We start from the raw sequence: 14,981 nt of genomic DNA, 5'->3' as shown, positions 1-14,981 counted from the left end.
CAGAGCGGCCTCACACCACTCCACTTAGCAGCGCAGGAGGACAAAGTCAACGTGGCAGAAGTCCTGCTCAACCAGGGGGCGGACATCGACCCCGAGACAAAGGTGAGGGTCACGCTGTTTCTACGGAAACCACAGGGAACAGACTGTACAGACTATCACAGTGAAAGACTGTGGGACAAAGAGATGCCCTTGATTTCAACTCTCCTCTGTCAATCATAGACCAGGGGTTATAGATGGTTACTTCATGTGTTTAGAATAGTGCATTACTAAAGTGATAAAATATAATCACCTGCCCACACACACACACCTTTCTGCAGCACTGTGTTCTCAGGTGTGCCATGAATAAAGTATAGGAGGACACCTGAGTGACAGGTGTTTGTGTCTGTACATACGGCACTACCAGTAACCGCCCATTGTCAACCTCCCCCCATAGCAGGGACACAGACAGAGGCCTGCAGAAGCTCAAGGTTACACAGCACAAGGTTACACAATGTGTTTGGGCTGACAGCACACTGGTTTACAGCCAAGGCTGTTCATTCATTCATCTTTTCTATCAGGTGTTTCTAATAGAGAAGTGTTATTAAGTTCTTGATGAATAATAGTAATTTTGTGTCACACTTGGGTAAAGTTAATGTTAGGTACGTCCTATTCACACAAGGGCTGTGACGTCACAGGATGAGAAGTAACAAGCTCACACCTTCCTTTCTTCGTCTCTATCGTTCCCCCTCTCTCTGTCGCTTTCCCTTGGGTAAAACAGATGGGATACACTCCGCTGCATGTGGCTTGTCACTATGGCAACGTCAAGATGGCAAACTTCCTCATACAGAACCAGGCCAGAGTTGATGGCAAAACAAAGGTAAACAACTGAAGATCTCTCCCATGTGGTGTTCATTTGAGCTTATTTACTTTTGTCAGGTTGTGTGTGTGTGTTATTTCACCTCCCTAACACTCTCTTTGTTTTGGTCCCACTCTCTCTCTCTCTCTCTCTCTCTCTCTCTCCCTCCCTCCCTCCCTCGCTGCCCCACTGTTTGTATTAATATTTTCTCCTCCTCGTTTTTCTCTTTGCATTCCCCTTTCCTCACTCCTCAATTTCTCCCCGTCTCATTCTTTCTCTCACTATCATCCCTCTCGCCATCCCTCCCTTTCTCCTCTGTCCCCAGAACGGCTACACGCCCCTCCACCAGGCGGCGCAGCAGGGTCACACCCACATCATCAACCTGCTGCTGCAGCATGGAGCCTCGGCCAATCAGCTGACCGTGGTGAGTGAGGCACCATAGGAAAACCTGCTGTCTCAGCAGCTCTCTGACAGACGCCCCAGTCAGCAGGGATACACAGAGACAAATAGAGCAGAACTGTACAACATACATTGTATACTGTACATACATACACATACACAGCACTAATGTGTCCACAATAACAAAGTAAAAACACACACATATTACAACCTCCTATCCTTTACACCTCCAATTCTTCTCCTCCTCTTTACAGAACGGGAACACAGCCTTGTCCATTGCCCGTCGCCTTGGTTACATCTCAGTGGTGGACACTCTCATGCCGCTGACTGATGAGAATCTGACCTCTGTGGTAAGACCCCAAGTCTGTCTCTTTGTCAGTTTGTCTTTGTTTGTTTGTCTGTATGTTTATCTTTCTGTAAGTTTGTTCGTCTCTCTGTTTTCATTTGGACCAGTGGGGCCTAGCCCCATTGTTATCGCTTGTCTTTGTCCAGTGAATATTGCTTCTGGCACTCAATTTGACTGTAAATCTCAATTGGTGTATTGTACTCATTGATGAGTCTACTCACCTGGCATGAACCCAGGCCATTATCTGATAGTAATTGAGCAAGCAGACACAGCAGCAGTGGAAGACTTGAGTTGTGTTCCTTTGCTGTACTGGTAGCAGGTATAGATTACGCATTATGCACACCTAAACACTAGTCCAGTTATCACACGTGAGACACCTTGCAGTGCGTACTGTAACGTGCTGATCTCTCTCTGTGTTAATGTGTTATGGTAATGCAAAGCAAATATCGATTTGCATTCCTAGTGTATGTATGTAAAACAAATGAAAATCCAGACTAGTGGTCTGTCTCTATGTACAGTATTTGTTACAGTCATCTGACCATGTGCTTGGAGTTCACTAACCTTATGTGTTCATCTGTGTGTGTGGTGATTTATAAGTACAGAATAAATTAATAAACATTTGTTCATTCCTCTGATGAAATTGGGCTGAATCCTAACATGAGGTCTGAAAATACTGTACAACTCAAACCTTGAAATCACTGGATGAGTTACTAATGTGTATCTCAAATTAGTACTTGGCACTGAAACAGTATACACGAGTAACTGCATGTGATTCCACAAATTCTCTCGCACATGTTTAATAGTGACCTGTATGAAACGGACAGATTGAATCTCCTGGTGCTCCTCAAATAGCCCCTGAGACCTGATCTGTCCACGTGTCAGGAGGGATTTATTAATAGTGACACCCAGGGCCAAGCAGAGGTCACTGGATACAGTAGCATTCATATACATTACTCATGTCTCACTCTTTCCTCTTTTATCACCAGACTACAACAGAAAAACACAAAATGAACGTCCCCGAGACCATGAACGAGTTTCTGGACATGTCTGAAGATGAAGGTATGAGTATATGTGACGATGTGACTGTTTCAAAACTTCCCTTCTAACCTAAGCCGTGCATTCCCCCATGAGCTGACAGTGAAATAGTGTGTTTGGATCCTCGCCAGTTAGGGTTGATCTGTGTTTTGTGTATGCAGAGCATGTGTGGATGCATCTCATATTTGTGAAAGTGTGCCATTTGACGTGTCTTATTAACATCCGATTTACTGTATGTATTCAAATCACACAGTTAAGGCTAATGTGCCGGAAATTCTCAATGAGGACTGTATTTCAGATGTTGACGAAGGTATTTGCCCCATTTTTCTACGCAGTAGTTTTATGTATGTTTCACTCTTTTCACGTAAACCCATTCCTTCACCTGCGCCTCACCCGTTGGAAACCGAAACCAACTCACCACATTGCTGATACATTGCTTCACTAACTGTCTGCTGTTGCTTGAGGTTTGCCCGGCTATCTGGAACATAATAGCCAGAATACACCTCTTTCTCTCTGCTTACTTTCACTGAAATCCAGCTTTCTCTGAGTACCTTGCTTGAGCTATGTATCCGCAGTGGATGTCACTGGCTGAATCATTGTCTCCAAATGTAAATCAGCAGAGAAAGTAAGCACTGGACACAAATTAAGTTTGTGTGTGAGCTTTTGGACTTTTCTTTTGCTTGCGATAAGATATGTTAGGTGTGACCTATCTGCAGTCATTCTGGTTACACTGCATGTAGCTAAGTATTCGGGCCCTAGAGCAATTTGCTATAAAGGATAGGCCTTCCTTCTGTAAAGCTGAATTAACTTGTGTCTTTTCCCACATTCATTATGGGTCATTTAACTTTGTTGCCAAAATACCATGCATGGTAGTTACATGGTATTTCAATATATTTGGTAACAATACAATCATTATTATACATTACTTGCAACTACACAGAAACTGTACATGCAACAACTGAACTAGTAAAGTGTGTGGGACAAATCAAGTGTTGTTACATGTTAACTGACCTCAAGTTGCATTTTTATGCTGAGTGGATGGATGAATACCAATGTATCGGTAGTTGTTAAGACAAAACTTAATATCATAGAACTGCCCATTTCAGTTATCACCAAGTGCTTGGGAAGCAATAAACGGACTCCACTGTAAAATGGATGAGTTTTTCCATGGAGTGTTGCAGAGGAAACTGTAGAGAGGGGTGTCGGGTTTCTGTGTCAGATGATACTGCTGGACTCAACAAGTTCCACACACTCACCTGGCGACTGATCAGAGGTGGTGCTTACTTTGTCTACACCGGGGCTGATAAACACATACTGCAATGTTTACTGCTCTCAGTGTTCAGGTTATCATCACAGTTTACTACGTTGCTAAATGGCCTTAAGTGTAAGACCGACCAAGGCAGCTATGTTGAAAAGTCTTACTGAACAATGGTGTTACATCTGGCCATACATTACACCAGTAATCCTAGACAGTCAGTCCACAGTGCATGTCATAGTCTGGACAGAAAAAGTTTACATCTCTCCAAATCTCTTTATCTGGAGGGCAATCTAATTGGCCTTGACAGGTCACTCCTGTCCTGCTGTAATCAGAGTGGCACGCTGATTCCATTACCCGTTCCTTAGATCATGTCTAAAGTCCTCACAGCATTCTTCTGGGATCAGTGTCCACAGCACAGACCCTAGGTAGAAAATAACAATATATATATATAGTACCAGTCAAAAGTTTGAACACACCTACTCATTCAAGGGTTTTTCTTTATTTTTTACTAATAACGCCAAGAGTGTGCAAAGCTGTCATCAAGGCAAAGGGGGGCTACTTTGAAGAATCTCAAATATAGAATATATTTTGATTTTGTCTAACACTTTTTTTGTTACTATACATGATTCCATATGTGTTATTTCATAGTTTTGATGTCTTCACTATTATTCTACAATGTCAAAGGTTTGGACACACCTACTAACTCAAGGGTTTTTCTTGATTTTTACTATTTTCTCTCTATATATACAGTGGGGAGAACAAGTATTTGATACACTGCCGATTTTGCAGGTTTTCCTACTTACAAAGCATGTAGAGGTCTGTAATTTTTATCATAGGTACACTTCAACTGTGAGAGACGGAATCTAAAACAAAAATCCAGAAAATCACATTGTATGATTTTTAAGTAATTAATTTGCATTTTATTGCATGACATAAGTATTTGATCACCTACCAACCAGTAAGAATTCCGGCTCTCACAGACCTGTTAGTTTTTCTTTAAGAAGCCCTCCTGTTCTCCACTCATTACCTGTATTAACTGCACCTGTTTGAACTCGTTACCTGTATAAAAGACACCTGTCCACACGCTCAATCAAACAGACTCCAACCTCTCCACAATGGCCAAGACCAGAGAGCTGTGTAAGGACATCAGGGATAAAATTGTAGACCTGCACAAGGCTGGGATGGGCTACGGGACAATAGGCAAGCAGCTTGGTGAGAAGGCAACAACTGTTGGCGCAATTATTAGAAAATGGAAGAAGTTCAAGATGACGGTCAATCACCCTCGGTCTGGGGCTCCATGCAAGATATCACCTCGTGGGGCATCAATGATCATGAGGAAGGTGAGGGATCAGCCCAGAACTACACGGCAGGACCTGGTCAATGACCTGAAGAGAGCTGGGACCACAGTCTCAAAGAAAACCATTAGTAACACACTACGCCGTCATGGATTAAAATCCTGCAGCGCACGCAAGGTCCCCCTGCTCAAGCCAGCGCATGTCCAGGCCCGTCTGAAGTTTGCCAATGACCATCTGGATGATCCAGAGGAGGAATGGGAGAAGGTCATGTGGTCTGATGAGACAAAAATATAACTTTTTGGTCTAAACTCCACTCGCTGTGTTTGGAGGAAGAAGAAGGATGAGTACAACCCCAAGAACCCATCCCAAACGTGAAGCATGGAGGTGGAAACATCATTCTTTGGGGCTGCTTTTCTGCAAAGGGGACAGGACGACTGCACCGTATTGAGGGGAGGATGGATGGGGCCATGTATCGCGAGATCTTGGCCAACAACCTCCTTCCCTCAGTAAGAGCATTGAAGATGGGTCGTGGCTGGGTCTTCCAGCATGACAACGACCCGAAACACACAGCCAGGGCAACTAAGGAGTGGCTCCGTAAGAAGCATCTCAAGGTCCTGGAGTGGTCTAGCCAGTCTCCAGACCTGAATCCAATAGAAAATCTTTGGAGGGAGCTGAAATTCCGTATTGCCCAGCGACAGCCCCGAAACCTGAAGGATCTGGAGAAGGTCTGTATGGAGGAGTGGGCCAAAATCCCTGCTGCAGTGTGTGCAAACCTGGTCAAGAACTACAGGAAACGTATGATCTCTGTAATTGCAAACAAAGGTTTCTGTACCAAATATTAAGTTCTGCTTTTCTGATGTATCAAATACTTATGTCATGCAATAAAATGCAAAGGAATTACTTAAAAATCATACAATGTGATTTTCTGGATTTTTGTTTTAGATTCCGTCTCTCACAGTTGAAGTGTACCTATGATAAAAATTACAGACCTCTACATGCTTTGTAAGTAGGAAAACCTGCAAAATCGGCAGTGTATCAAATACTTGTTCTCCCCACTGTATATATACTTATTTTCAGCCTAGTATAACCACAGGATATAAATCTATATGAGTGTAAAAGTGGTCACCAGTCATAATTGTTGCCTAATTCTCCCTAACACCCAAACTACAAAAATGTGTTGATTTAGAGGAGTAATAACTTGAAGTGTAGGCTACTTTGAGATACAAAAAGATGCACCAATTATCAGTTTTGGTCCACCCATTTGGAATGCAGCCAGATTTCCACCGTCCACCCCCTCCCCAGGAAAAACAATCCTGGAGGGGTTCCAGTGGGTTGTCCTTCAAAGCCTTTTTCTCCCTCCAGTCTCACCAAACGGAGTTTATCCCCGTCCTAAAATAAGTACCTCTCTATCCCTCTGCCGCTGTGTTTTTGGTGCCATTCAGCCTGCACATTGACGGAGATGCTAGCTTATCCGGACGGATAGACTTTATCTCCAAATCCAATGAGATGAGCTTTCACTGAGCCGACTAGATGCATTAGCAAAGCAAACTCTCTTGTTCCGACCTTAAATGGCTTCCACTTTTACTTTTTCGCTCAGGGATTTACTCCACCGGGAAAAGTCTGCATAGTTTGAATTTTGTTTGCAGCACGAAACGGAAGAGCAGCGGCAGGGGTGCAGTTCGCCCCTACACTAGCAACAACTGCAGCAGTTACAATAAGTAGGCTTTCGGGTAGTAGTCCTTTGCTGTAAAATAGCCAAACCTGACAGTTCAACCTCGGACCTTTTTTCAGCTGCAACCACATGACTGCATGGGATTTATTTTCTACCTCATTCGTCTCGCTCTGGATTTATTGGGGGACGTTATTCTGTTCTGCGGATAATTGGAATATAAAGACCAACACGGGAATCTAATAAGAGTGGTGACAGACATGGCAGTTTTTCTATGTAAGTCATAAAGGCTAGGCTGTAGTTTATGGATAGTTGCTGTCGAATGGATTTTACACGGGGAATTGGTGCATAAAGCCATTTCGTAGTTGTGTGGCAGAATGCAGCACTATTCCGTTGAATGTTGTAGGCTACAGGGTAGCTGAGGCGGGAGCCGTGTGAGAGAGAGCAAGCTGGGAGAGGGAGAAGATATTTGTTCATGCTGGCTTGGCTTGCTATAACGTTATATTCTTCAGTAGTCCACTGCATTAGCTTTGAAAAACCTACTCACGTTTGATGTTATACAGTCAGTGAGCGAATGGGACCGTATTTGAATCAAATGTAGCAAAGAGCTGTAGAGACATTGCAGCCCATCTGAGCAAGAGTGCGGCAGAGGTAGGACTGCTGGGGGGAGGGGCTGCGGTGGAAGAGTGAAGTGTTTGTTGCAGGCTGGAGTCGGGGAGAAGGGGATAGATTGTCGCTACAAGGAGATAGATTGTCGCTACAAGGACTGCTGTCTTATTTCTCCTTGATAATCGAGTTGCTCTCGCGGCTTGAGTTCTGCTAGCGTTTAACACTCTCGCTTTCTGGCTTTAGTGTCAATACAAACTGCGTTTGGTTTTACTGGACAGGAGAGCTATGCTGCAAGTAGCTTTTCTCTATCTCCAAGCTAATGGACTTCGTTAGCCTGTGAATAGATTGTAATGGATTTATTACTATTGTCATTCATTTCAAGTAGCCTAGAGCTGAGTAGCTGTTATTTAGTTTCACTATAGCCCAATGTGTAGCCCACCAACTGAGCATAGGGCCTAGTAGACTTACTGGTCCACTAGTTATCAGACTGACACTGATCAATTATTCAAGGCCTCTTATAAAGCTGTGGTAGGGTTTTTCTAGGAGTACCACAACGCTCTTTTACCGGATTGCCTTTGAAATATTGATGAGGGACTTTTCCACCAGGTGAGGATGCAATGACCGGAGACACTGACAAATATCTGCGGCCCCAGGACCTCAAGGAGCTGGGGGACGACTCTCTTCCGCAGGAGGGCTACATGGGGTTCAGCATAGGAGTCCGCTCAGCGAGGTATGTGACCCTATTATGACATTATATGCTCTTGATTGTGATGTCATGTTTGGCATTGCTACTGTGTTTGTTCATTCTATACACACCGGTTTAAGATGTGCTGATGTGTTGATGATGCTGTACATATGGGAGCAGTGAAATTCGAAGAAGTAGTGGTCATCTAAGTTTTCTTCATAATAACATATGTTATAAAGATGTAATGAATATGCAATATTGCTGGTTCAGCATGACATCATGATTCAGTCGTTTTTTATTTTTTACGGGCCATAGCATAACTATTGTTCACCGTCACTGATACCTACACTTATACTGTACAGTGCGTTGGGAAAGTATTCAGACCCCTTGACTTTTGCCACATTTTGATATGTTTCAGCCTCATTCTAAAATGGATTAAATAGATTTTTCCTCATCAATCTACACACTACCCCATAATGACAAAGAAAATCTTTGCACATTTTTTCAACAAAAAAAACTTAAATATCACATTTACGTAAGTATGCAGACCTTTTACTCAGTACCTTATTGAAGCACCTTTGGCAGCGATCTTGGGTATGACGCTAGAAGCTGGGCACACCTCTGTCAGGTTGGATGGGGAGCGTCTCTGCACAGTTATTTTCAGGTCTCTCCGGGTTTAAGACCGGGATCTGGCTGGGCCACTCAAGGACATTCAATGACATGTCCTGAAGCCACTCCCTCATTGTCTTGGCTGTGTGCTTAGGGTCGTTGTCCTGTTGAAAGGTGAACCTTCGCCCCAGTATGAGGTCCTGAGCAATCTGGAGCAGGTTTTCATCAAGGATCTCTCTGTACTTTGCTCCGTTCATCTTTCCTGACTAGTCTCCCAGTCCCTGCTGCTGAAAAACATCCCCACAGCATGATGCTGCCACCACCATGCTTCACCGTAGGGATGGTGCCAGGTTTCCGCCAGACATGACGCTTGGCATTCAGGCCAAAGAATCCAATCTTGGTTTCATCAGACCAGAGAATCTTGTTTCTTATGGTCTGAGAATCCTTTAGGTGCCTTTTGGCTAACTCCAAGCTGGCTGTCATGTGCCTTTTACTGTAGAGTGGCTTCCGTCTGGCCACTGTACCATATAGGCCTGATTGGTGGAGTGCTACAGAGATGGTTGTCCTTCTGGAAGATTTTCCCATCTCCACAGAGGAACTCTGGAGCTCTGTCAAGAGTGACCATTGGGTTCTTGGTCATCTCCCTGACCAAGGCCCTTCTCCCTCGATTGCTCAGTTTGGCCGTTTGGAAACAGCATGCACCTGAGCTCAATTTTGAGTCTCAAAGCAAAGGGTCTGAATACTTATGTAAATAACGTATTTCTGTTTTTATTTGTAATACATTTTCTCTTTGTCATTATGGGGTATTGTGTGTAGATTGAGGAGGATTTTTATTTATTTAACCCATTTTAAAATAAGGCTGTAACGTAACAAAATGTGGAAAAAGTCAAAGGGTCTGAATACTTTCCAAATGCGCTGTACATTCTGCCTTTGGTCAGATATGTATACATTATTTCCCAGTACAGTATTCAAAGAGAGGATAACTTGCTGTAGGCTAAGAGTTGAGTGCCCAGCAGAAAACTGGCAAGTTTGGCTGAAAATACATCACCACATTAGATGAGTATTGTGTATCCCACAGCACATCATTGGCCATCTATTGTGGTGCCCCTGACAGCTGGCAAATGCATAGTGATGCTTGACTGACTAAAAACAACAACAGTGTCAGCCTGTCAGCCTGTCAGGAAGCAGCACACTGTGGAACAAAACAGCCCAGAAAACAGAACCACTGTTTGTCTCATCATGAAATAAGTGTTCAATCAGCTTTTAAGCAATAATGGATGTCAGATTTGTATAATGTTTATCACATCATGTCACAAAGTCAATATGAGGCGTGACCTCACTTCAGCTCTTCCTTGTTTGATCAATCAAGGCAAGGGGTTTGAATTGGGCTGTGCCATTTTTATAGTCTCTAGAGAAGCGTTCGAAAGTTCAAAGGTTACAGTGATGACTGTTCAAATCAAGTGCTTTCTCTCATAAGGTATTGCATCTAGTGTATAAACTATGCCATCATTTACTATCCTGTATATTGTGCTATGAGAAACTTCTATCATTCTTCTGTTATTTTAATTGCAGAGTAAACCGGTTGAATATGTGTGGTGAAAAGATATTGCTGGATATGTTATGCTTTATTATTTCAGTCAGTTATTGTATTGATTGATTAATGTACTGTGCTGAGCAGCTTCTTTCTTTTCCCCTTACCTTTCTGTTTATGACGTCGGCCTTGCGTGGTCTGCGCATGGACTCTCTACACACACACACACACACACACACACACACACACACACACACACACACACACACACACACACACACACACACACACACACACACACACACACACACACACACACACACACACACACACACACACACACACACACAGAGAGAGACTATGAGCCCAGGCTTGGAGCATGCCCCATGCAAAAGCAGAGCATCGATGTCACATGAAAATAAAAACACAGCACCTCTGCTTTGACGTTTTAAAATGCTTTGCTTTTCACCACTCTACTTTTCTTTTCCTTGTTTCTTTCTTGCACTCTGTCTGTTTCTCACTCTAGCCCTAGGATCAGGTAAGAGCAGAAAGCACATTTCACAAAACACATTTCTCTCCCCTGACCCATCCTCATTGTGACTTCATGAACCATTGTCATTCTTTGTGTGGTATATTTACACAGTTTATTGGTGACTTATTATTTGGAAAACTTATTTTGAGCTCACTAATATTTTCCATTGACACGTTCGCCTTATTTTCTCATCAGTAAATAGAAACCCCTCATCATTTGCAAATAAACCAAGTCATATTTAACACAAGTTATGAATAGAGTAGACATGAGAAAATAAAAGCGACAATTATATGTTGTGACTTAATAATGACATGTGCTTGTGTTTACGTTTATTAACCCAACCTTTTGTATAGTGGTGTGGTTTGAGGTGACACCCTACCCTTTAGATTTTTTTTTAAGGTGCCACTTTTTGTAACTTCCAGGGATCAATATGTTTCAGTCAATTTTCAATCAATTTGACATATTTTAATCCTAAAAAATGACCTATTGCTTTAAAATGACCTACTCTAGTATGCAGAGATGGAAACTTCAAGGCCAAAGAATGCCTTGTTATCTAACAATCCCACATTGACCTATCTGACAAATAACAGACCAATAGCAAGCACACGCACACACACACACAGCACACACACACACAGATACACATTTGCCTTGGAACTATATAATAAATGACAGAGTAAGGATGATCGAGCAACGATAGCAATGATCCGCACAACCAAGTCATTGAGCTGACTTAGATAAGCAAATATTCACTTTCTTTCTAGATCAAATAACACTGCCTCATCTTAAAATGTGGAGAGAGAGTGAGAGTGAAAAAGAGAGGATGAGAGAAAGCAGAAAGCAGTGAGAGAAATGTGCAATGCAGTGTTCAGAATAGCAACGAGGGAAGGGGTGAGGGACAGAGGCAGATTGATCAAGGCCACTGAGAGGCATGAAATGGTACATAAAGAAGCCGGAAGGAGAAAGTGAGGGAGTAAAAGAAAGGAAGGGAGAAGGCTTCCACTAAGTGAAAATGTCATTGTAAACAACTCTGTACAAATAAAACAAAATGGAATTGAATTGGCGAGAGAAAGATTGGGGGAAAGGAGGAAAGAGAGAGGGAAGGAGAGAGGAAGGAAAGCTGTGAAGAGAAAACACAGGCATCACCACAGAGAGAGTAGGCCAGGGGTTCCCAAACGTTTCTGGCCTGCAACCCCATTTTAATAAAATAAAATAAAAAGTGATGTAATCAACAGCCAGCGATTTGTTTTTTAATTAAGGCTTTGACATTCTGTTAGAAATCAGTCTCAGGCCTGTATCTTAAAGAAGTGTGGGTTGAAGTGACTGAAATGCATCAGAAAAGTACTGGGAAGTCCATTGATAATGTTGTTTCCCCCCAGTTTGATTTAGTGCCTAGTCTTGTCCACTCTGTTCTATTTAGTCAACAAACAGAAACCGATCTGTTTATTACACCCGCGTATAGCTGCTACCAGAGGTTACTGACATAACGGTTAGGTTCTATGAACTAAGCACCAAAAACAAATCTGAGTTTATCTCGCGACCCCATTTTCAAATCAGGCGACCCCACATGAGGCCGTGACCCCTAGTTTGGGAAACACTGGAGTAGGCAAAGCAGATTTGTGATGCCAGTCCATTCAGGCAGTGGAGTTGCTTAGAAACTTCAGCTGCAGTGCTGAATAAAGGACTTCTCTCTGTGCTGAATAGCATGCCCAATCAAACACTCTGCAGTTTTTCTCTCCCTCTCTCTACGCACGTATACACACACACACACACACACACACACACACACACACACACACACACACACACACACACACACACACACACACACATACACAATACAGTGCAGCCCTACACATTTGACTAGGTTATACACACACTTCTTCTGAGAAGACACCTCTAGAAGCGTGTGTGTATACTCACAAACAGTGTAGGGCTACACTGTTTTAAACAGTCAAGTAAGAAGATTCACAAAGGGGAGCAGCCTAGTCAGTGTGTCTTCATCTGCAACACCAGGCAAACATCAACAACACAGCAAGCAAGACGGAGCGGACCACCATCTCTGTAGCACCCAAACTAACACACATCCAAGTCATCTGAGAAATGAAAGACACAGAACTTTGCCCATCGCAAAACAAATGTTTAATTGAATTAGCTACATTATTTTAACTGAATACAAAATTAGGATACTTCAAAGTAGTTCAAGATTATTTTTAGGAACCGTTATAACTAAATATTTATTTAATAAACATAAAGAATCCAGATGTTTTAGTGACGGAATGGAATTCCTCAAAGTTGGTTCCGTACTCTATGTACTGTAGTGTAGTTAACACATTCTTTGTTTGTTAGTAGATCAAATTGATTCTCCACCCAGTGTCCTCTCTGAAACATCTACAGTAGTCAGACTGTATTTGACCTCACGTCAGTGTTCATGATACACAGACACAAATACAACTCCTTTATCTCTCCTTCTCTCCCTCTGTCTTTCTGTCTCTCTCACTCCCTCTCTCCCTCTCAGTAAAAACTGACCTCCTTCTCATTTCCATCTCTGAATAGCTCCTATCTACCTAGCTATCCCCTACTGTGGGACTCTAATCTTGCTCTGCACTATATACAGTACATTGTACAGTACCATTCAGTTCCCTGGAGGTTGCTTGTAGTAATGGATTCTTTTTTTTACTTTTGCTTTTCTTTTGGTTTGGGCCTGCTGTTCATTGTCACCCACTGTGTTGCGTGGTAACATTTAAACACCCCAGCCTCCGCTCCTTCAGTTCGGATAGGTCCAACACCCTCAACCGCAGCTCCTACGCACGGGACAGCATGACGATAGAGGAGATCCTCGCCCCGACCAAGGACACAGTACGTCCTCCTAACATCCTCACACCACCTTTTCCTTTACCCCTTTCTTGTCTCTATCCTCTTTCTGTGGTCACTCTCTCGGTTTCTATGTGTCACTCTCTTCCTCCTCTCTTCTCCTTTTTATGTTTTTGTCAAGGGCATTGCGTTTAAAAAAAAAAGTGAACTCTGAGATGGGGTTAGTGATGGATTTGGCCTTCCCCATGGTCACATTTTATTCCCAATTGCCTATTTCGGGCTTTTTCATTAGTTTAGTTTATGTTTGGCACTTACAGTCCTGAGGCTGTGTAGGACAATTTCTGTAAGAGCTTATTCAAACTTCTCTGTGGCTTCTTTAAGATTTCCAGCTGCCCTGGGAAATCCACACTGCAGTGTTTGTCCTAAAACAAGTTTTGGTGATCACAATGCAGGATCTAAAACAGGAACTTTAACCTGATGTACTGTAAACAGTATTTTGCAACTTCACTGAAATCACATTTGACAAACACACGTGGGTCAAAGGGCAGCCAGGTATTTGAATGCATGTCAAATCTTGTTCTCTCATATTGTTCAAAAATAGTTTCCTCCAACTTGGTTGTTAAAACTGATTAAACAGATGTGTCCTGTGCTTTTTCAACGGCTTGAGACATCATGCCCTATAGTTGATCTGTTTCATATGATCACATGTATCATTCTTGGGATTTGGTGATGTTTGTGGCACTATCACATCTACGTATCACAAATAAGGTTGCCTTTGTGATAGTATCACTCTTTGCTAAAGCAGAAATCTCGTGGGAAAGGCTACTGCAGCCTCTTCTCACTGTATGAGTTGTTGTATGACTAGGGACTGGTAGAGAAATCTCAAGACTCTTCAACTGTTGTTCCTCGAGAGGAGTCCCCTTTGTGATTTCTCTTCTGCCTCTTTTTCCTCTAAAGCTTCAGAGTGTGTGTAAAGACCTTTCCTACTTGGTTGACCCTCTCAATAAGGTATATGATGTCAATAGATGGTCTCCTCGCTCTGCTCACTCTCCATGACCATCTCTCTGGCTCCATTCATGTTTGTTTGTTTGAGCTCTGAAATTCTCATTCCGTTCATTGGTCCTCATCTCAGTGAGGTAAATAGTTATTTATTTCCCCATGCGACATCTGGTCACTGTAAATTCCCAGTTTTTTTTTCTTCATTTTTATACAAACAAATTATTGTTTCAGTTTGGAAGTTTGCCACTTTTTGTGGTTCAAATGGTTAATCATATTCAGCATGTTTCATCGAGGTGATATTGAATGTTTTAGATGACAAAAACATGTTTCTGTGAGACACTGTATGAGTCCTGTTAGATCACTCG

At 42.6% G+C, this 14,981-nt stretch overlaps 1 protein-coding gene across 27 annotated transcripts in view; it reads left to right on the top strand.

Moving 5' to 3' along the window:
* The window catches only part of LOC139570971 (ankyrin-3-like), a 235,444-nt gene that overhangs the window by 173,931 nt on the left and 46,532 nt on the right, over nt 1-14,981 (top strand). For 15 of the 27 annotated variants that reach the window (XM_071393361.1, XM_071393380.1, XM_071393379.1 and 12 more), the window contains 9 exons: nt 4-102; nt 758-856; nt 1,161-1,259; nt 1,489-1,584; nt 2,567-2,639; nt 2,869-2,925; nt 8,053-8,176; nt 13,560-13,662; nt 14,575-14,625. In XM_071393361.1, the coding sequence (XP_071249462.1) occupies nt 4-102; nt 758-856; nt 1,161-1,259; nt 1,489-1,584; nt 2,567-2,639; nt 2,869-2,925; nt 8,053-8,176; nt 13,560-13,662; nt 14,575-14,625 (801 nt within the window). Of the gene's footprint in view, nt 1-3; nt 103-757; nt 857-1,160; nt 1,260-1,488; nt 1,585-2,566; nt 2,640-2,868; nt 2,926-6,299; nt 7,114-8,052; nt 8,177-13,559; nt 13,663-14,574; nt 14,626-14,981 lie in introns of those variants that run through there. The other 12 variants (XM_071393374.1, XM_071393368.1, XM_071393372.1 and 9 more) reach the window with 7 other exon arrangements.

Source organism: Salvelinus alpinus, chromosome 3 (assembly GCF_045679555.1).
Source record: "Salvelinus alpinus chromosome 3, SLU_Salpinus.1, whole genome shotgun sequence".
In the NCBI taxonomy this organism is placed as follows: Eukaryota; Metazoa; Chordata; class Actinopteri; order Salmoniformes; family Salmonidae; genus Salvelinus; species Salvelinus alpinus.
This window is presented reverse-complemented; position numbering and strand designations above follow the sequence as displayed.